This window comes from Diabrotica virgifera, chromosome 1, assembly GCF_917563875.1.
Source record: "Diabrotica virgifera virgifera chromosome 1, PGI_DIABVI_V3a".
Taxonomy (NCBI): Eukaryota; Metazoa; Arthropoda; class Insecta; order Coleoptera; family Chrysomelidae; genus Diabrotica; species Diabrotica virgifera.
Genome location: NC_065443.1, coordinates 95568281 through 95589968, shown reverse-complemented (window position 1 = coordinate 95589968; position 21688 = coordinate 95568281). Strand labels below are relative to the sequence as shown.

Genomic DNA, 21688 nt, shown 5'->3' with positions numbered 1-21688 from the left:
AGGAGTTTCTCAAAGGACGTCTTTCTCTTTATGTGATTAATTTATCTTTTACAAAAAAACCTTTAAATAATAAATGTTATACACACCTCTTTTATTTTTCGACGCATTTTTCTTTGCTACCATGGTAAATTCTTCTATCTTCTTTTCTAAAAAATCCTGTTTTTTTATTAACATTTCTTCAGTCTCTCTGAGTTTTTGAATAGCCTCCCCAGGACTAGGGGCTATCTCTTCCTTTTTCCCCCCGAACAATTTTCCAAAAAAGCTCATTTTGCCCTTTTGTTAAGAAAAAAATACGAAACCAATTACTAATTCTCAAAAATTAGTCACCAGTGAAAATAGACAACTACTGACGTTATGTGTCAGTTGTGACAGTTACATCATCCTAAGGGCAGGTTTGTTTTATTTACTGTCATTCAAAAGTCGACTTTTTCCTTTGCGACGATAGGTTTGCTAATTTCTGCTGTAACAAATTATTTTGCAGTTTTAATTTATTTCTTCTTTTTGTTTATCAATTATTATGTTTATTAAATCATAATTTTTTTAATGGCATAAAGACTAATCATTTAACCGGTCGTAATCAGATTATACAATAAAACAAAAAAAAAGAATATACTTTTGCCACTTTTGCAATAAAGCTGCAATTTATTTCCAATTATAAAATGGATAAAAACAGAAGCCACAAGTAAATAATTTCATGTGATTTGTTTTAATTACATTTGAAGTTTGTTTTTATTTATCTGTTTCCTAGGAGAGAATTAGAAGGTTAATTTTCATTCTTGAAAAGGCTACCTTAATTTGAAGCCTGTTTCACAAGGATTTCTTTATGACAGAATGGTATGGAATTAGCTGTTTGATTGGATTATGAGAAGATATGAATCACAGAATAAGAAACATTGACATTCCGTGATTAAATGTCATTTTTTACACTTTCCAAACATGTTTTCTGTCCACCTAACCTCAAACATTTCAATTTTTTTATTTTGAGTTTTGAGAGACTTCTGTTTGCTTTTGTAGTCCAATCTTAAGGCAGTTGCTAATTTCCATTTAATATTTGAAGAGAAGGTGTAATTATTTTGTAGTATTCAAATGAGTAACTGAACGTGGTAAGTTTTTATTTATAAATGTACAATATGAACAGGGCCCCCGCTACCATATGTGCAAAGTGTGAAATGCACACGGGCGCCATCCTTTAGGGGCGCAAAAATCAAAGATCAAAAATTGCAAAAAAATTGTAAAAAAAACAAAAACCAAAAATTAATTTTAAAATAAAAGCTGAGAAATTAAATAGTTCAGTTTTGTATGGATGACATTATTAATCTTTAAATTCTTGTTAGATATAAAATAAAAAAAATCCCATAAAAATAACAGACACCCACTCCCTAAACCGTAGACAAAACTGTAGATAAGAAAAATACCTAATGCAAAATAAATTGTAGCTATGTGCTGATCTGCTGATTTCATGTGAAAAATATAAACATACATTGGATGAGCAATAAAATAGTGTGTAGGCGCCAGGCGGTAATTTTATTGTCTCAGATTGTGTTGCGCTAAAATGACAAAAGGACAAAATTTTAAAACCGCCTAATGCTATTAATTTTTACATCTAAAGTTATTTGTATTTTGTCAAGTGTTGTATCGTTTAATATTTTGTTAGTACTTTTTTTTCTAACAAAATAAGTGCTGAATACGTGCTGACTGCAATTTCAACGGTCTGATTTGTTATAAAATGTTAAGTGTTCCTTATTTTATACTATCAACATTTACCCTTTATTTATAGGATGGTGCTATTATAACTATTTTTTTACCCAAATATCTCTTCATTAGTTATGGTGGAATCAATAGAGGACGAAAACTTGCATTGTTTCAGAAAAATTCAAACAAGCTTATATTTTTAAAAACTCTTTAACTTTAAAACATTAACCCTTTATTTATAGGAAAGTGCTTATAATTATGGTTTTTACCCAAATATCTCTTCAATTATAGAGGAGTCAATATAGGATGAAAATTTGCATTGTTTCGGAAAAATTCAAACAAGCTTATATATTTTTCTAAAACTCTTTTTGTTAGTTCATAATATACAGTGTGCAAGGCACTCATGGAATAAAATTATTTATGCCCCTGTTTCAAAAAATTATAAAAAACTCTGAGACACGTCGATTTCTAAATAAAAATGTACACTTTTTAAATATAAATTTAAGTGTACAGGGTGATTCATGCAAGTCCGGCAAAGTCCATAAGCTTTATTTTTAATGGAGCACGCTATATATTTTTATATTTTTAAAAGCTGCGTAACAACCTGATTTCAACGAACTATCATGTAGGGTGTATTATGCATAATACAGGATGAAATTTTGAAAATATGAAATAACGAAATCGCTTATGGAATAAAATTGTTTGAGTCCTTATTTTAGAAAATTATAAAAAATACTGCAATATTTACAAACATAAATCTAAATATACAGGGTAATTTACGCAAGTACGGCATAGTCCATGATCTTTCGATCCCTTCAATCGCTTAATCCCTTTCAACTACAGCCCTTTCAAAAATAAGCACTTTCACGACAAATCGTACAGGTCATATAGAAACAATACATAAGTACAGTAACTTGTGAAGCGGTAACTGTTAATTTCATTTGGGATGCTAATTAGGAGATTTTCACGATACTTTTTTACGAAAAAAAAAAGGACCAAAAGGTCCAACTTTATTTTGAGCGTAATAACTTACTGATTTTGGATGCTAGAAACTTTTTTAAAAAACAAGAATAAAGCTTTTTTGAACACTTTAAAAAGGTTGTGATGAGTTTTCCCCGAAAAGTGCTCAATTTTTTGGTTATTTCACGTTGAAATATTCGATTTGAAATTTGACGAATATAACCTATTTTTCATTTGCTACAATAATTGTGCATCTATTGGGTCCACAGTGCTCATATTTTGTGTAGGTACACCATTTTTTTTCACTTTTTTATAAGCTATATTATTATCTAAGAATAGTTTCTTCGATAAATACTTATAGTTTAAGTTATTTGCGAAAAATCGTATAAAAACATGTTTTTTTTTTGTTAAAAAATGAACATATTCACTCGCAAATAACTCTTAAAAGTTTTTACTGACTATGTGAAAAATCTCTATACAACAAAAGTTGCTTAGAATTAGTCGGTTTATTCACTTCCGGACTTATTTTGAACGAATATTTCTTCATATCCGCTGAAACTCATCCCCAGGCAGGACAAATGCACGCATCCGTAAATATCACTTTTTTTCTTTGACATGTTAGCTATGTGTACCTATGTGTATGCCAAATTTAAATTTTACAATCAATTTTCGTGCTCAATAAAAAAAATAAATATAAACTTAAATCACATTTGTGTATAAAAGTTCTGGATTTGGATTTATAATAGTCTTTATTTGTTAAGAAGTAACCTCGACACCGACCTTAAGGTACAAGAGGACGGCTTAAGTAAGTAAGTTGTTAAGAACTTCATTGTTAATCTTACACATGTTTTATTCAAAAAATTTTTCTTGTACCTAACCTAACTAATAACCTTACGGCTACCTAAAATGCAAGATTACCCAAATTAGTTTAGTAGTTTTTCTGCCTTCGTTTTTGAAAGGGTTTAAAGCTGAAAGGGCTCGAATAAATTGCTTTCTACTCAAATATGCAAACTTGGTGCTTATTATTGTGCTACTTTAGAAATTAATTCCTAATTCCCATGAGTACCTCAGAGTTTTTTATCTCAGAATGACAGAAAAATACCTTCAGGCGCGACGTTTCGCAAGCAAAAGAAACTGAGACTACAAGAAAGGGAAAAAATGGCTGGATCTTTAAAGCACTTCTTGCAAAACAATTAAGATTCCACGGAGGGTACGGAGACTCTCGATGCGGACGAATCTCAAGATTTTGAATCCCTAATATCAGCAACTGTGAGTGGACCACCTGAAATTTCAATAGAGACGACCACAGTAACATCAGGTCCTGCAATAAGTGGTGGCGGTTGTAGCAGCAAAACGGCTTCTAGTGATGCAGAGCCCGATGAAGCGATGACACCATCCTCGTCTACACAACTTAAATAATCTACTTCAGGTACCGAAATAGAAATACCTGCTACAAGTGACACTTTCGATGAAGGCTTTAATGAGACTGGTGTCGATATAATTCCGTCCGACCCTGGTTTGTGGCCCGAAAGAATCACCAATGAGATAGCAAGAATATTGGTTAAACGTGGTCCGCCCTTGATTGACACTAATTGTAGCTTTCCTAATAATAAAGACAAGAGAAAGTTTTCATGCGATTACTTTGTAAGAAATCTAGCAAATAGAGAAAAAGTCGATAGAACTTGGCTTATTTACTCTATTTCTAAAGATTCTGTATTTTGTTTCTGTTGTTTTCTGTAAATTGTTTTCTAAAACTCGTAAAACTTTTTGTGATGCAAGCAAATGGATTATCGGATTGGTAAAACTTGTCTTTGCTAATGAAGAGACACGTCAATTTTACACAACAGTTACATGAACACTTGGGTAAATTTAAAAAAAAATGAGACATCTATTACTGTTAATGCTCATCACCTGCGGATTTTAGAAATGGAAAAAAATATTGGCCCGACGTGTTGGAAAGAATTATTGCGATTGTTAAGTATTTATCTACTAATGCCTAGCATTTCAAGTTTCTTCTAAATTACTTTTTGAACATGACAATGGAAATTTTCTAAAAGCTGTTGAGATGGTTGCCTCTTTTGATTCAGTTATGAGACAGCACGGTAGCCGTGTGTGTAACTCCCAAAAACAATCTGTTAAAATGATTTTTTTTTTTTTTTTTTTTATTCCATTTATTAAAATACGTAATAACAATATACAAAAAAAAAATACATTAAAAAACCAAGAGCCGTAGCTATGCTGGTTCTGTGGTAACATAATAAACATAAATATAATGGTAACAGATTACATAACATAAAACTTTTTAGACTACTTTACACTACTTTACACTGAAGGTTAAGTTTTCCTATATAGATTCATTAAAGAAATTGTATTAAAGTAAATGATTAAATTATTATTTATTATTAAATTGTTATAGAATTATATTCAATTAAAGCTATCTGTTGTAGTAGTTAGTAAGAAGTAACTCTTTTAATTCAGTTTTAAATCTTTCTAGCCTGCAGTCTTTGATCTTTGTGGGTAACTTATTATACAAAATCAGACCACTTGAGTATATACTTCTTTGTGCACCAGTAGTTCGCATTCTTACGGTTTGAAAACTACCTCCCTGTCTGGTATTATGGTCATGCACATCTTCTATACGTCTTAGAGTAATATTTGTACGTGTTTGAGAAAGCTTAATTTGATGAATGAATATACAAACTTGTAAAATGTATAGCGACTCAATGTTTAGAATTCCTCTCTGATAGTACAGGTCGTCAGTTGGATGAAGTCTTGACAGTTGAAATATATATTTCACAGCCTTGTTCTGTAACACCATGAGAGGATGTAGCTGTTTTTGATTTGTATTACCCCAAACAATAGTTAGATATGACAAATGTGAATTTATTAAAGAGTGATAGATCATTTTACGCTGTGGGATACTTATAAATTTAGCAATTCTTCCAAGCATACCCACTGCTGGAGCTATTTTTTGACACGTGTTCAATATATGCTGTTCCCATGTTAGTCGATTATCTATGTGTAAGCCAAGGTATTTGGTAACATTTTTTTTAACGAATTTGAATTTTCCAAAATTTAACTGTAGCTCTCTGTGTTCTTCAATATTTGAAATTATTGTGTAACTACATTTATTCATATTGAGTGAGAGCTTGTGGTATCTGAGCCAGTCATCTATATCTGTCAGATCTTTTTCTACAACATATTCTAGCTTTTTGGGATCTTTGTCAGCATACAAGAGTCCCGTATCATCAGCATATAAAAATAGCGTTGATTTTAAAGGCAGATTGGAGATGGAGTTTATATAAATAAGGAACAATGTTGGTCCCAATATAGACCCTTGAGGAACTCCACATGTGATGTCTTCTGCTGTACTAAGTACATTATTACAGAGCACTTTTTGTATTCTGCCAGTCAAATAATCCCTGAGCCATACTAAGGACATACCAGTTATACCATATTGTTCAAGCACTGAGATAAGTAACTCATGGTTAACTGTATCAAAAGCTTTTTGTAAATCTAGTGATACAAATACACAGCTTAATCCTTTGTCTAAGTTACTATATATATCTGTAATCAAATCGGTAGCTGCTGACACTGTGCTGGAATTATGTCTGAAACCATATTGTCGATTAAACCAGGCACCAGTTGTATTCAAGAAGTTTACGATTTGAAGATTTACACATGATTCTAATATCTTTGACATAGCTGTTAAGAGAGATATTGGCCGATAACTTCCTGGCTGTTTTGAGTCTCCTCCCTTATAAAGTGGTATCACTATTGCCATTTTCATAGAGCTCGGGATTGTTCCAGTGACAAGAGAAAGGTTAACTAATTTAGTTATAATCGGTAGAAGCTCCTCTTCAAACTCCCTGATAATATCAACACCAAAGCCATCCCAGCCAGGAGATTTGCCTTTTTTTAGTTTTCTTACAACCTCTTGAACATTAATTTCTAAGACTTGTTGCCATTCAAATATATATTCTTTTGGTGATACATTTATTGGAGTGCTTGTTGAAGGTGTTATGTTTTTTGACAGAGATTTTCCTACTTGTGAAAAATATTTGTTTAATTGGTTTGATAGCTCCTCAGATTTATTATATATCGAGTTCTGATAGTGTAGTTCATGTATTGTTATTGTTTTTTTTTGTATTTTCGGCATTATGAATAAGGTGATTGATAGTTGCCCATAATTTTTTACTATTGCCTTGTGCATCGGATAATTTATTCGTGAAATAGTCTTTTTTTGCTTTGCCTACTGCTTTCAGTAGTTCATTTTGCACGGACTTATAAACATCTTGTAAGAACTTACTATTAGGGAATTGTCTATGCCTTCTATAATGAAAATCTCTTTTTAAAACAAGGTTATGTAATGTGACATTAAACCATGGTGCACTTTTTTGTCGAAATCGATTTTTAATTGTTTTTGTATTAAGATTATTTAAATAAACACGTAATATTTCATCACATAAAGAATCAGGTTCATTCCAAATCTGATTTTGCAAGCTGTATATTTCATTTTTGAATTTCAGTTTGTTTAAAGTTGTTACTGTATAATACTTGTCAGTGGTTATAAATGATGTGTTTTTTACCTTTAATAGCTGCAGTTGATGATCACCGAAACCTTCATCTACTATATATAACGTTGCATCAAAGTTTAAAGTGTTTGTCATCACATAATCAATACATGTAGCCGAATGATTGGTGATTCTGGTAGGGTTAGTTTTATTTAATATACTAAAACCGTTGGACACAATTGTTTGACAAACTAATTTTTGTGGGATACTCTCTTGAATAAGGTCTATGTTAAAGTCACCTAGTATCCAAACTGGAATTTTTTTATTCACAAATATGTTTAGTGCTGTATCCAGTGCATCAAAAAGTTCATTGCAGTAGAAATCTTGAGGTCGATATACTCCACCCACTATAATACTTCTATCGATCTGTAAAAATAACATTGAACACTTTTTATTATATCTGTAGACTTCTGAGTACTCGTAACAGCTTTTAACAAATAACCCTACACCACCACCTTCTTTATCCCTACAAACAAAAACTGAACTATAACCATTCACATTAAAATATGTTTCTTCACCCACTCTCAGCCAATGTTCGGCCACTACAATTAAATCTGGCATATTTAACTTAACAACTAACGTTTCAAAGTTCAATATCTTATTTCTCAAAGACTGAGCATTCAGGTAGAGTATGTTAAACTCAGTACTATTATCACACTGTACTTTATCCAGTTTAAATTTTATTTGCAATTTACAATCATTATCCATTTTACTAACGTATTTTCCATTTTACTATAATGTTCACACAAATAATATTAAAGAGTTTTGATAATATCCTCATTGTGAATGTAAATTGGCTCAGAATCATCAGATTTTTTTACATATACCCTACCATTTTTTGTCCAACAGTATTTGTATTTCCTTTCCTTTTTTAATTTGTATGCAATGTTAAACAAGTTTCTGTTTGTAAAGGTGAGCTGCTCGTTTATATAGATCTTTGAGGTATTCTCTTTGTTTTTGTTGCAACTCAGCATATTAGATTCCATTTTACGATTTTTTCGTGCTTTGATAAACTTAGTTTTTATATCACGTGATCTCATCTTTGCAACAATTATTGCTCCATTTTTGGTTTCTTGTTTGAAGCAGTCTGACACATCTTGACTATTAAAATTACATGATAAAAGATCATTAGCAATTTCCATTAGAACTTCTTTGGGATCTTCATTTTTGATTTGAGTTCCGTGAATCTCTAGGTTACAGGAAAATTCTTTGATTTCTAGTTCACAGATTCTTTTTTCCAGCTGGCTAACTTTGGTTTTTAATTGGATATTTTCTCTTTTCATATCTCGCAATTCCCGTAATGCATTTTGATTTTCCACTGTAAGAGTATCAAATTTGCTGCTCAGGAATTCCATAGATTCTTCCATTTTCTGAAATAACTTTTGAAACTCTGAGATTTCCTTTGATTTGTTTGAAGAAAAATCGACTTCATCCGACTTAACCTCACTTTTTGCACATTGACCACATTTGATTGTATTTCCTTTCATTGCTCCAGATTTTTCTGCACAACTCTCGTGAAAATAATTTCCCTTACAAATACTGCACATTACAGCATGAACTACCTTTTTTTTGCAGAAAAAACAAAATTTTTCTGTAGAGCTCATTTTTGTAATGTTTACTTGTACTTAACCTTGAAGTTAACTTGTACTTGTACATTATTTAGGCATGCAAATACAGAATGAAATAATTGAATTATTGTCGTCTAAAGTAAGAAATAATATTTTAGAAATGGTTCGCAGTTCAAAATATTTTTCAATAATATTAGATTGTACACCACACACTAGTCCATACTGAGCAAATTAGTCTAGTTCTGAGGTATGTGGTCCTTAACACCACTTCAAGAAAGGTTGAAGTTAAGGAAAGCTTTATTGCGTTTTCCAATACTAGACTCTACCGGGGAAGGGATATATAAATTTGTGACTGAAATTTTGAAAAAATTAAATTTAGATATAAAATATATTACGGGATAAGGTTATGATAATGGGGCAAACATGAAAGGAAAGCATGTTGGGCTTCAAAAATGCATTCTTGATGAGAATTCGAGAGCACTTTTTGTACCTTGTGCTGCTCATACTTTGAACCTAACAGTAAACGACGCTTCTAAGGTGTCAGATGCTACAATACATTTTTTTAATCTTGTGCAAGAGCTATATAATTTTTTTTCGTCATCCACAAAAAGGTGGGATGTTCTGAGAAAAAATGTTCCTGGGTTAAGTTTAATGATGATCCTTCAGGTTGTGATCTGAAGTTGTATACCTATATAAAAATTGAAGTTTAAATGTACAATTACAATTTATTTTCTTAAATTCAACCTTTCTGTTACTAATTAGTACAACTATAATCATATATTTATGTTTTTATAATTTTTATAATTAGTTGTTCTCAATATATATAGGGCGGATCGCGTCGCCCCCCATGATTTGCCGCCGAGTGCTTCGCACATCTTGCACCCCCGGGTCGGAACGGAACAGGCCTGACCCTATACATCGCACTAACTATGGATTTAACAACTTCATATCAATATGATAACATAAATTTCTTTGCAACCTTCGACTCATTCCTACCTCAGGTTTTGTCTACTCTTGTCTTGAGTAATATTATATTATGTCGATAACTTCTTGTATTGTAACCAGAGATGTAGATACTGGTATGAATTTATAGTTTAACATTAATTGTAAGTGGGCTTGCCCAATGATAAATAAATAAATAAATAAATATATATAAATATATAAATAATAGTATGTATATAAAATATGTAAACTTTTTAGTTTTGGGATATTATTTAATATTTTATAAACAACGTGTCTCTAACCCATTAGATAAAAGTAAATGCTTTAAAATGGGTGTGAAACAGAATTTATTTGAATTTACTTTGTTATGATTTTATTCTATTTATTTCATTTTGTTGATATTTTAGTTTAGTCTACAAATAAATATTATCACTTCTAAAGTTCAGTTTTTTGCTTTATTTCAAGCACCTACCTACCTACCTACCTTCAATAAAATAAATAAAAAAACATGATCCAAAATGCCGTAAGGGGCGCCAAAATCCTTTTTGCACACAGGCGTCAATAGCCCTTACGGGGGCCCTGAATATGAATCATTGCATTGATTTTTGAGAAGTTATAACAATGTGTTAAGGATTTGTTGATTGTTTTTAGAACATAATTAATATTCTAACAACCACTTCACTTTTTAAACTAATGGTAAAAAGTTATTTTTCATTACAAATAATTTGATAAGTTCTGAAAACAGCTTTGAAAGTAAGTTCGATTGCTATTTATTATTGTTCCTTGTTTCTGACAGACAGGTTTTAGTCATGTATAACTAAGTGTACGTCCCTGAATAAATAAATACACAGTATTTAACTGAAAACATATAGTTATGTCTCTATAACTATATATAATATGAAGAAACTATACTCTGCCTACAGAACAGACGGAGTTATCACATGAATAAATCACAAAATTTCTTCAAAATACCTTAACGCACACCCTTGTACACAATACCGATAACACTAATATCGAATACCTTTTTATTGGTTTTGTGTATAAGGGCGTTTTTTTATGGCATGGTCTTTATGTCAATCAGCCAGTCACAACATGGCTACTGTATCAATAACTACTATATAAGGGCGTTCATTAAGGTATTTTGAAGAAATATTGTTATTTATTCACGTGATAACTCCATCTGTTCAATAGATGGAGTAAAGCATAGTTATTTGTATTTGTTGACCATCTAAATATTTATTTTATATTTATTTAACAAAATTTTCTATTTTTTAGTGATGTCTCGAGCAACTAAAAGGAAGCATGTACTCTTAGAAGTACTTCAAGATGACTATTCTCCTCCAACTGAAAACCAACAAATTGTGCGAGTTCTCAATAGTAGAGGGAATAACTTACACGAAGTTGAGGCTCCTGACAAGTCTGTTTTCCTCGTGTCCATGCCAACAAAGTTTAGAAAAAACGTCTGGGTGAAGAGAGGTGATTATGTTCTTACAGAACCAATTGAAGAAGGTGATAAAGTTAAAGCTGAGATGGTTAGGATTCTGACACCAGAACATATAAAGTATTTTAAAAAAGACAATGTGTGGCCCAAAGAGTTTGATGATAAGAAGGAGGACAATGATGATGAGGATGATCTTTTTGTGAATAGAAACAGACCAGTTTTTGATGAAGATGAATCTAGTAGTGGGTCTGATTCTGACGAGGAATCTAGTGAAAGTGAAAACAATGATTGATCTTTAATATACGTTTTTTTTTAAATTATGTTATTCGATAATTAATATAAGTTTATTTTACAATAAAACAATCTTTACATAACTTTAGTTTGCAAGCAATTTCCCTTGGTTGACTTTTTTTAATTTTCATGGCATAGACTGGGTGTCAATTATTAGCCAGTCACTTTTTTAGTTGAATAGGGAACTTGCACATTTTTTATTACATAAGTTTAATTTATATTATTACATAATAAGTTTAATACAGTTTTCTATAAAAATAAGATTTCCAAAATTTCACACTTCAAAAACTCATAATAACTTAGAAGTACAAATTTAAAGTCTTCTGTATTTTAAAATAGTTCAAACGACCCGTGACGTCACATAGTTTAACTATATGGTTCCGTTTATGGTTATTTAGGTATATTCTTCTTCTTCTTCTTCTTTAGTTTATCGGCCTCCACCTACTTGGGTATTTGGCCAGCTCGTCGTCGCAGAATAAAGGAAAAATATATTCTAATGACATTTATCGTATGTCATTGTAATAATATATACCAGTTTGTTGAGATTGAAGTTTGATATGGTTATTGAAGGAAAGGAAAGAAGGTTTACTATGGAAAATAAAACCATTTTGTAAAAGTACAAGTTTTCTCTGAATAGTTCAAACGATCAAAAACACTTGTAACGTCACATAACTGTATTTTCTACTGACGTTTATATCTAATTTAAAATTATATACAATTTTGTTTACTTTAAGTTCCCTATTGACCAAAGATAATGACATTATGCCAAACATACATAATATTTGGATTTCGTTGACATGGCTATGAACCATGTTTTAAAGTTTGTTAGTTGTAGACTTGTTTTAAATTTTTACTATTTGTATATTATTTGTTATAGGCTGTACAAGAAAAAAATATTGCATTCATATCACACATCCTGTTTAAAAGTGTATTAGCTGAATAAAATTTATTTTTGTGTTTATTTCACCAATCAAGTACATTATGCATCATCTCTTTTTCCAGAAATATGTAATATGGCAACTTTAAGAATACTTTAGCAAATGGAACAAAGCATACAATTGTCACAATTAACACTCTCGCCGCTAAGTGTAACAGTAATGTACACATCTGTATTGACAAGCGTGTAACATTAATGTACACAAGCAGCGTTTCACTTGGAATGCTGGTATAGTTTTGGCGCAGCTTTGAGAATATCATCGTAGTTGATCCGGATCTCCATATGTGTCCTAGCCATTTTGCTCTTTGCTGTTTTATTTTACACACTATATCTTCCTTAATTTCATCCAGTAGCTCAAGGTTCGTTCTTTGTCTAAATTCATTGTCACTTATTTTAATTGGTCCTAGTATTGCTCTTAGTATTTTTCTTTCTTGTATTCTAAGGTTTTCCTCTTGTTTTTTTGTCATGCTAAGAGTTTCTGCTGCATACATCATCGTCGGTCGAATTATTGTTTTGTATACTTTCATTTTTGATTTCTTACTCAATAACTTATTTTTAAGTAATTTTTTATTTGCATGGAAGCTCTTATTTGCTGTAATAATCCTTTCTTTGATTTCGGTTTCTCTTTCTCCATTGTTTGTTATTAATATTCCTAAGTATTTAAATTTTTCGACTTCTTCAAAAGTGTATTCTCCTACTCTAACCTTTCTCTTTTCAAAGTTTTTGTCAAATCTCATTATTTTGGTTTTTTCTTGGTTTATTTTTAATCCCATTACTTTTCCTTCTGTTACCAATTCGTTTAACATTCGTTCCATTGTTTTTCTATTTTTTGTTATTAGAACAATATCATCAGCGTATGCTATTATTTGCCCTTCTCTCGTTCGGAGGGTGCCTTTGTTGATCTTCCTGACGATGTATTCTAGGGTAATATTAAACAGAGTTGCTGATAATGAATTTCCTTGTCTCACGCCTTTATTGATGACAAATTCTTCTGCTACAGTTAGCTTATGCTAACTACAGTTCTACTCATTGTCATTTGTATTAATCTTCTTAATTTATTTTGTATTCCCATTTCTTTCAGAGCTACCATTAATTTTGATCTTTTTATTGTATCAAATGCTTGCTGAAAATCTATAAAAAGCAGTTCAATTTCTATTTTATATCCATGTGCTTTTTCCATAATTTGTTTAATCGTATGTATGGCATCTGTTGTAGACTTTCCCTTAATAAATCCGCATTGATAGTGTCCTATGATATTCGTGGTATCTTCGGTCAGTCTTCGTTGTATTAAGGTTTGGAAATACTTACATAATGCATTAACACCACCCTTATTATGACTTCTTATTCTGAGGAAGTTGAGTACTTTAGGCCTGAATCCCGCATACCAAAAAAGTTTATTAATAGCAAGCTGAAAATTTGTTAATAGCTTAACGGTGTCTAGTCAGACAAACTTTGATGTACGGGAACACTGAAACAGGGGAAGTTTTAATTGTGGAACGGGTTACAGGTTTCGAACGTCAGATTACGAAAACATGCCATGTATTTTGTCAGACAGAACTTCCAATTGATTTGTTACCCTTTTACCACCAATATAATTCCTGTCATTTGACATGTTCTACGTGTCAGATTTAAAATGCCCAAGGCCCAACATATTTGCCGGACAACAATTGTTTTCCTATATTATATACACTCACCGGCACAAAATTCCGCCACCCAAAATTTTTGATTAAGTTTGACAATCTGTAACTTTATTATTTGTACTCCGATTTTCAAGATTCTTGCATCTGTTATTAAACTTCATATAACTTACTTTATTTATAATCCAAATTGCTTTAGTTATTGGGTTATAAAGAACTTAACTTATCAGTTCGAAATTCCCATTTTGTCCCGGTTACGGGGCAAAATGGGAAATGCTACGGGGCAAGATGGGAATGTATTTTAGTCAGGCTGGCAGAGTTCACAAATATGAGCACCTTCGTTTTCTTCCTCAACATCTATGCAGGAATTATGAGCCCATCCATGGTGGACACTACACACTACCCATCCTTCAGTTGACTGTAAATATAAGTATCCACAGCAGATGCAACCACAATCTTCATCATCTTTTGATGAGTCAGTGTCCATCTCGTTTTCTTCTTTAGTTTTCTTTAATTTTTTTTATTAGTGTCAGTTTTAATCAGATTCTTCTTACAAAGTTTAAATGCTGTAAAGTAGCGGCAATTTAGTAGAGCGGTGCAAGGTGGGATAATATCCCATCTTGTCCCGACCGCTTTGCCCCAACAGACATCATTTCAAATAAAATTAGTAATTTCTAACGTAAAAGATATAAAACGGTTCACAGCCACAGCACGCAATTGGGACCGTGCGAGTTCGGCAAAGCGACCCCTATTTCTACGCTCTGTACTTTTATTCGCACTTTTAATTATATTGGCCAATTATATTAGTCCTGGTTACTGGATAATTGTCAAGGCCATAGTCCAAAAAAATAATAAGAAAAAATAAGGTTCAGGTTATGTACAGAAAACGTAAAGAATTGTAAGTAAATAAAATTAGTTATTAAAATGCAGTACTGCAAGCAAAATACAATTAATTAAATTTACCTTTATATAATAATTGCATATCATATCAATATTGTGGAGCAATATATAATTTTTCTGCTTTAATGACAGAAGCAGAGCCGGCCCGTGGGTAATATTTCACCCGTGCGAATTACTATTGTGGCGCCCTCCCCCCCCCCCCCCCACGGTGTGGGGCAACTGGTTTTGAAAAGTTCAACTTTATAGGAAAATCATAGTAGTAAAAGTCATTTATAGTAAAAGGAAAGTAGTATACAACATGTTTTATTTAAACTTAAGTTAGGTAACAAGTTATACAATTAGATTTTATTTAAAAAAGTCATCCAAAAGTTACAAAAGTATGGCAATGAGCCATGATACATATTGTGTTTTTATGTTATAGGCTAAGTTGAACAAAGTTAACTTTCCGAGATTTTCTCTGGGCAAACTCATTTACAATTGCATTAACATCAATATTCTCGACATCAAACTCACTGCAAACTCAATTGACATCAAAGCTAGTCCCACCAATCTGTCTTGCGACATTGAAGACCTTAGATAATTTTTTATTATTTTCAACTTGGAGAAACTTCTTTCTCCACACGCGACAGACACTGGGAGAGTAAGAAGGATTCGAAGTGCTACACACAGATTAGGAAAGTCCTCCACAAATTCGTTGTCTGCTAAGTAGCTCAACATGTCAACTGGGCCTTTGATTTTGCCTTTGTCTTCTTTTTCGACATTCTGAATCATGCTGTTGACAAGTTTCAATTCAGAATATAGTTGAAGACCATCAATGTCACTGTGCTGGCCATCAGTGAGAGCAATGTGTAGGTTCTTGCAGCATTTTAATAAGGTTTTGTCATCACTTGTGGTGTTTGAATGTAGAAACCCAAACAGTTGGTGGTAGTTTTGAACCTGCTCAAATCTGTCGCCTAGAGAAGAGATACACTGATCCAAGACCGCGTAGAAGAATTTAGTTTTGAACACGATCTCAGGATCAAGAACTGTTTCATCACTTGATTCCTTGTTTCTTGAAAAAATTGCTTCGTTAAAGAAATCAAAGCAAGAGAGTTTGCTATGTTCATGTCAACCTCTTGAAGTTTCTTGCTTATGAGGTCTGAATTGTAAACAACAACTGACGATGTAGTTGCAGTAGCACAATCAATGATATTTGTTGTACTCGTAAAACTGGAACTTGGTTTATTAACAAAAAAAAAAAAAATGTACACACATCAGTCGGACATTCTTACAAAAAATTTAAGAAGTTTAAACGTTTACGGTCCCTATAATGTTATGTATCTTTTGGCACTGAGTGATAAACGTATTTTTGATTTTATTTTGTTTTTCCTATACGACTGTAAAATTAAGTTATAGAATGACTAGATTAGGCTTGTAACCTTAAATGTCTTTCCTTTTGATTGCCTACATGCCTGCCTTACCGTGTGGGGTGGGTATATAGGTAATCAATAATTATTAAGAAAAAAGAAAAACCCTTGAATGAGAAAAGTGTGACCCTTGTCCTTATCCCATAATTTTTATTAAGATTAATTTAGCAAAAATTCACTTTGAAAATAAAATGTTTATTATATCTATTCTTAACAAAAAGGTCGGTCAGACTTAGATAACCTTAACTTAGATTAGTAATTAGATAGTTTAGATAAGATATATATTATGTTTATGTATGTACTATTTACTTTGTTTCTGGCCGCATGGTCTAATCCTAAAGCCAACAAAAAAAAACAAAAAAATTTTTTTTCAACAAAACAGTCCGCTTTTTATTTTTTATAACTTGCTCTTTTTTTCTTTTCCTATAAAAGGCACCTGAAGGCTTTTCTTGTCGGCCATTGTTTACAGTCACTCCAATCCAAACGAGGCACAATTGACCATTCCAAATCACGTGATATAATATGGCCGGCAGTGGGCAAAAATTTAATAATATAGGGTTTACATCAGTTTTTGTAAAGAATATCCTGTTTGGTTTTGTTTTTTATTGTTAATTGTGCACCGAAATTGTGATAGCAAATAAATATAAACTAGTTGATCGCCTACATAACTGAATTATCCCATAGTAGGTATTGACCCAAACTGGTAACTAATATGGGATAATTCAGTTCTGTAGGCGATAAACCACTTCATATTTAATTTGTTATCACAATTTCGCAGATTTTCCTACACAATTAACATAAAAAAAACAACCAAACAGGATTTTCTTTACAAATTAATGTCGATGTAAGGTTAGATTTTGCCCACACCCGGCCATGTTTGACGTTTCATTGGAATGCCTAATTCTAAAATTAAAACTCACGTACTTGGCGGCAGTTCTGTCTAGCGGCTGACCCACTACTTTGTCCGTTGTGCCGTGTAATTTGGGTTGCCTATATGAACTTGAACCTGCGAAATGGGCATAAAAATAATACCAGCAATATTCCACCACACTTACAATTATGTCTTTTTGTCTATAATAAAATTAAAACTTACTAAGGCTTTTTGAAATATTACTAATTCATCATAAATGAACGAATAATTGACTTAAAAAATTGACATAATTTAAATAATTTATCGCTTTTTAATTTTTTTGGGAGGGGAAAATTCGCCCCACACCCTTGGCGCCCTGTGCGGGCGCACGGCTCGCACGGCCCTCGGGCCGGGTCTGGACAGAAGGTATAAAATATACGTCAATTTGACAATTTCAATTGACAATATGAATTATTTAAGATAGTTGCAATATTTCTCCGCGACTCGCGCACGGTCGTTTCTCGTTTTGCTTCCAAGTACTTGCACACCGCTAATATTAAAATTCAGTAACAGATATATCATATTTGAATGAAAAACGTGATAAAACTTGCTTACTCACCTTATAGCACTTCTATAAATATCACCAAAATTTTTAACAAAACAAAAGAAAACGGTTTTTATGTCTGTAAAGAAGCATACTATGTGACTAGAAGTTTCTTTCTAATGACTGAAGTGAGTCAACCCACGTTCGTTCGAATGGCGCTATTGCCAATATTATGACGACTATAAGTTATGCACACCGATGCATTTCCCGTTCTGCCCCGAGCCTCGTTTTGCCCCGGTCTCCCCTATCACTAAGGTTTTGTTTTTTGAATTATCCAAATATATCTTTTTTTTTGTAAGAGCTGTAAATGAAAACACTGCTTTGAAGGTTTTTTTTTAATTAAAAATATCAAACTCACTGAAATTAACAAGACAAAACAAAATTAACAACAAAACCAAACAATTCAATGGCGGGTATGTCCACCTCTTGCAGCAACGACTGCTCGCAATCTGTTTGGCATCGAATAAATATGTGTTATCCTTGCCTCGGCAATAGTACCTATGATATTCCTCTACCAGGGCCATAACTGTACCAAATTTTCTGGAGGCCTAGGATGACGGCGAATATCTTTTTTAAGGATCCCCCAAACCAACGCGAAACTTTCGCAACCGCAACCTACGCGGAATCGCGGCGAACCGATATTCACGGCGGATTATGAAGGTGTTCAGACCACTTTGCGCGGAATCCGCAACGGTCGCGGCAGAACAGCGTTCCTTTCATGAAACGCTGCATGCACGGTTTTTTCCGCTACCGTTGTAGTTTCGCGTGTTTTAAAATGGTTGTTACAGAAAAACTCATTGAAATTGTTAAACAATATCCTATAATATATGATTTAACGGACGAAGATTATAAAAATATAAGAAAAAAGGATAAAGTCTGGAATAGTATAAAGTTATAATTAGAAGAAAATGATAAGTTTTCATTATATATTATAATATTATTATTAATTTGCTTGCCTAGAGATTACGCCCACTTAAAAATTTGGTCATTTTTGATGTCTTGTATTTCCTAAACCTGTTGGCCGATTTAAAAATATAATTTGTTCACATTTGTATGGCGAATAGTCGCGTCGGCTTTCGCGTCAATATGGGGAACCCTTGTCCGCTACCGCTCCGCCTGCGAATGTTCCGCTACGGAAAATTCGCGTCGCAAAACTTTCGCGTCGGTTTGGGGGATCCTTTAATTCATCCCATAAATACTCAATAGGATTGAGATCTGGGCTGCATGCGGGCCATTCTAATCTTATCAATCCAACCTCTATTTTATGAGTCAATTAGTGTTTTTATTTACAGGACTATGACAGGACTATGAAACAAAACCAGCCCTTCGATTTTTCCACAGAATGTTTTAAATTTAGGAAGAAATACAACACTTCCATTCACCCCCGTATAATGCAATGCAAGCAAAATTTTTGTGTTATCGGAATAATACCAAACGATATCAATACATGTACCTACAAACTGATGCAAGAATCTTGAAAATCGGAGTACAAATAATAAAGTTAGATATAATATCAAACTTAATCAAAAATTTTGGGTGGCGGAATTTTGTGCCGGTGAGAATGTAGATAAAGTTTGCTATTGAATAAACTTAAAAACAACCTGCTAGTTTTCACAATCATAAACTTGTCAGGATGAAACGTTCCACAATAAAATCACGTTCCACAATTAAAACTTTCCCTCTGTTCAGTGTTCCCATACATCAAAGTTTGTCCGCCTAGACACCGTTAAGCTATTAATAAATTTTCAGCTTGCTATTAATCAACTTTTTTTGGTAATACGCGGGATCCATGCCTACTTGGTAGTTTGCATAAAATTGTAAAATACTCGAGATATGTATTTTACAATTAAGTAGGTACTATTCTTTTTATATGTCTTTTTTATTAAGTATATTGATTCTCAATACTAGGTAATAGATGAATTCTCTATACAAATTACTATTATTAACAACTAGAGATCAACATCAATTCAAAATTCTTCTGGCACAAACATTACTATGAACATTGTTCTCATTAATCTGTAGATATAGCATGTATCTGTAGACATAGCATACACCTGACGTGGGGCTTTAGACTAACTTTATAACTAACTAAAGCAATGGAAGAAAATAACCTACAACAAATCTCTATTGACGAGCCAACCTACTAGCCGTTTGATATAAACAAAATACCTGATGAAATAGACTAGTTACTGCATCACAAAACGCATTGATATAAAATATAAAGCTCAATCATATTTCAACTTATCATCATACCACCACAGATTTAGTAAAAAATTTCGTAAAAAAAACAACATATTTTGCACAACTGTAAGACTCAATGTAAGTTCTCAATTTGGAGAAAAACTAGACCTGATCTCGCTAAATCTACCCTTAAAAAATGAGCTTCAAATAGAATCAGCGGCAGTGAGTCTCACAAAAACATAACAAATTGCAGCTTGGCATGAAACTCCTGACTACGTGCCATCCGCAAAAGGAAACAATGTGTCCAGTGGTGTCGCCATACGGGGGGTGAGGGGGGGATTCTCCCCCCCAATAAAGATTCAGTTGGAAAATTTATTAAGAAAATTATAAATCCCGACTCCGACTGGAAAAGAAATAAAATTTAAAAAAATAAAGTTAAAAAATAAAGTTTGGGTTGAATTTCTTTCATTTCTTTGAATTCGTTTTCTATGTGGCAATGCCGCGCCGCCGCAACCGGCAACGCGTCAATTAAATAACTTGCTACGCCTACGCGTGCCGCGTGCCCTGGTTGAGTGATTCACAATTTGTTACACGTTAGGGGAATCGCCGAAAATATATTTTGTACTCTGTTTGGTGTAAGCTGTAAGCCGGGTTCAGGTTTTATTTGGTGTTAAGTGAATAAGTGCGAGTGACCGAATGGGTTATAAAACACATTTTAATTATTAGTGTTAATTTACTGCTACACTGGTAAATTATATTAAATATTATTAATTACAATTTGTTTGAAGCAGTTGCGTGGAGCTGCAATTCATTATTCGAGTATTAATTAATTTGACTGAGTAAATGCAGTTTGGAAATTTTGGACTTTTATCTTTGGTAAGTAAAAATTAAATTGGCTTCGCTTTGTTGTTGAGTTTAAAATTATGTAAGAATTATCTAAAATATTAATTTTAAATTTTTATTTTGATGTGATGTGAAAATATTGATTTCACTAGCAACGGTTTTTAATTTGTAGGCATAATTCTACTTGCGGTAAACCATAAATTAAAAGAAAAATGAAACCTAAAAGATACAAAGTGCAATGCTGCGAATGTAAATCTGTGTTTAACAATGATTTTAAAAGTCTGATTTTTAAAAGTGAATCTGACATGGCGTTAAAATTAGATTTAGGTTACACAATTGATAAGTGGGCAACTCTAAAGAAAAGGCGAATAATTTTAAAATAACATTTTAGGGCTTAAATAAAATGGAAGAATACGTAATATCGTCCTTTTTTGTAAATAGTCTTTCAGGTAACAGGATTAGGACAAAAAATCTCCAGAGTTTTTCTTTTTTATTGTTTTCTTAAACTGCCGACGTTTCGACTTTATTTAAAATTTGTAGTCTTTTTCTTTGTCCTAATCCTGTTAATCTAAACAACTACTTATGTAAATATAATACGTATGAAATAAGGTAATGTTATAAAAACGCTGTGTATTTATTTTATGTTTTGATTATAGTAAAGTTATTACTTACATAAAATATGTTTATTATTATAATAACTAATTATTCTGAATTTTGGAAAAAGGTGTACCTATGTAAATAAAATAAAGTATGAGAGTTGGGAATATTTTTCATTCTCCCCCCCAAAAAAAAGCTCTCGCGACACCACTGAATGTGTCCCCTAAATTAAACAAAAAATTACAGAAAAACTAATACCTAATAA

The 21688-nt window shown here is 32.3% G+C and overlaps 3 protein-coding genes across 3 annotated transcripts in view; 1 reads left to right on the top strand and 2 right to left on the bottom strand.

The window, feature by feature from the left end:
• The window catches only part of LOC114337301 (charged multivesicular body protein 4b), a 31184-nt gene extending 30817 nt beyond the window's left edge, over positions 1 to 367 (bottom strand). The window contains exon 1 of the mRNA XM_028287710.2: positions 87 to 367. Coding sequence (XP_028143511.1) covers positions 87 to 267 — 181 coding nt within the window. The 5' untranslated portion in view covers positions 268 to 367. The remainder of the gene's footprint in view (positions 1 to 86) is intronic.
• Positions 368 to 901: 534 nt separating this feature from the next.
• LOC114337302 (probable RNA-binding protein EIF1AD) lies at positions 902 to 11551 on the top strand. The gene is made up of 2 exons (XM_028287711.2): positions 902 to 1103; positions 11012 to 11551. Exon 2 carries the CDS (start codon positions 11014 to 11016, stop codon positions 11467 to 11469), a length of 456 nt encoding a protein of 151 aa, XP_028143512.1. The 5' UTR covers positions 902 to 1103; positions 11012 to 11013; the 3' UTR covers positions 11470 to 11551.
• LOC126891259 (uncharacterized) lies at positions 7982 to 8773 on the bottom strand. The gene has a single exon (XM_050660442.1). The coding sequence runs from the start codon at positions 8771 to 8773 to the stop codon at positions 7982 to 7984; it is 792 nt and encodes a 263-aa protein (XP_050516399.1).
• Positions 11552 to 21688: the final 10137 nt, after the last annotated feature.

What these genes read in the sequence shown, in the direction of transcription:
- LOC126891259 (XM_050660442.1), bottom strand. Translation starts at nt 8,773, where the DNA reads ATGTGCAGTATTTGTAAGGGAAATTATTTTCACGAGAGTTGTGCAGAA.
- LOC114337302 (XM_028287711.2), top strand. Translation starts at nt 11,014, where the DNA reads ATGTCTCGAGCAACTAAAAGGAAGCATGTACTCTTAGAAGTACTTCAA.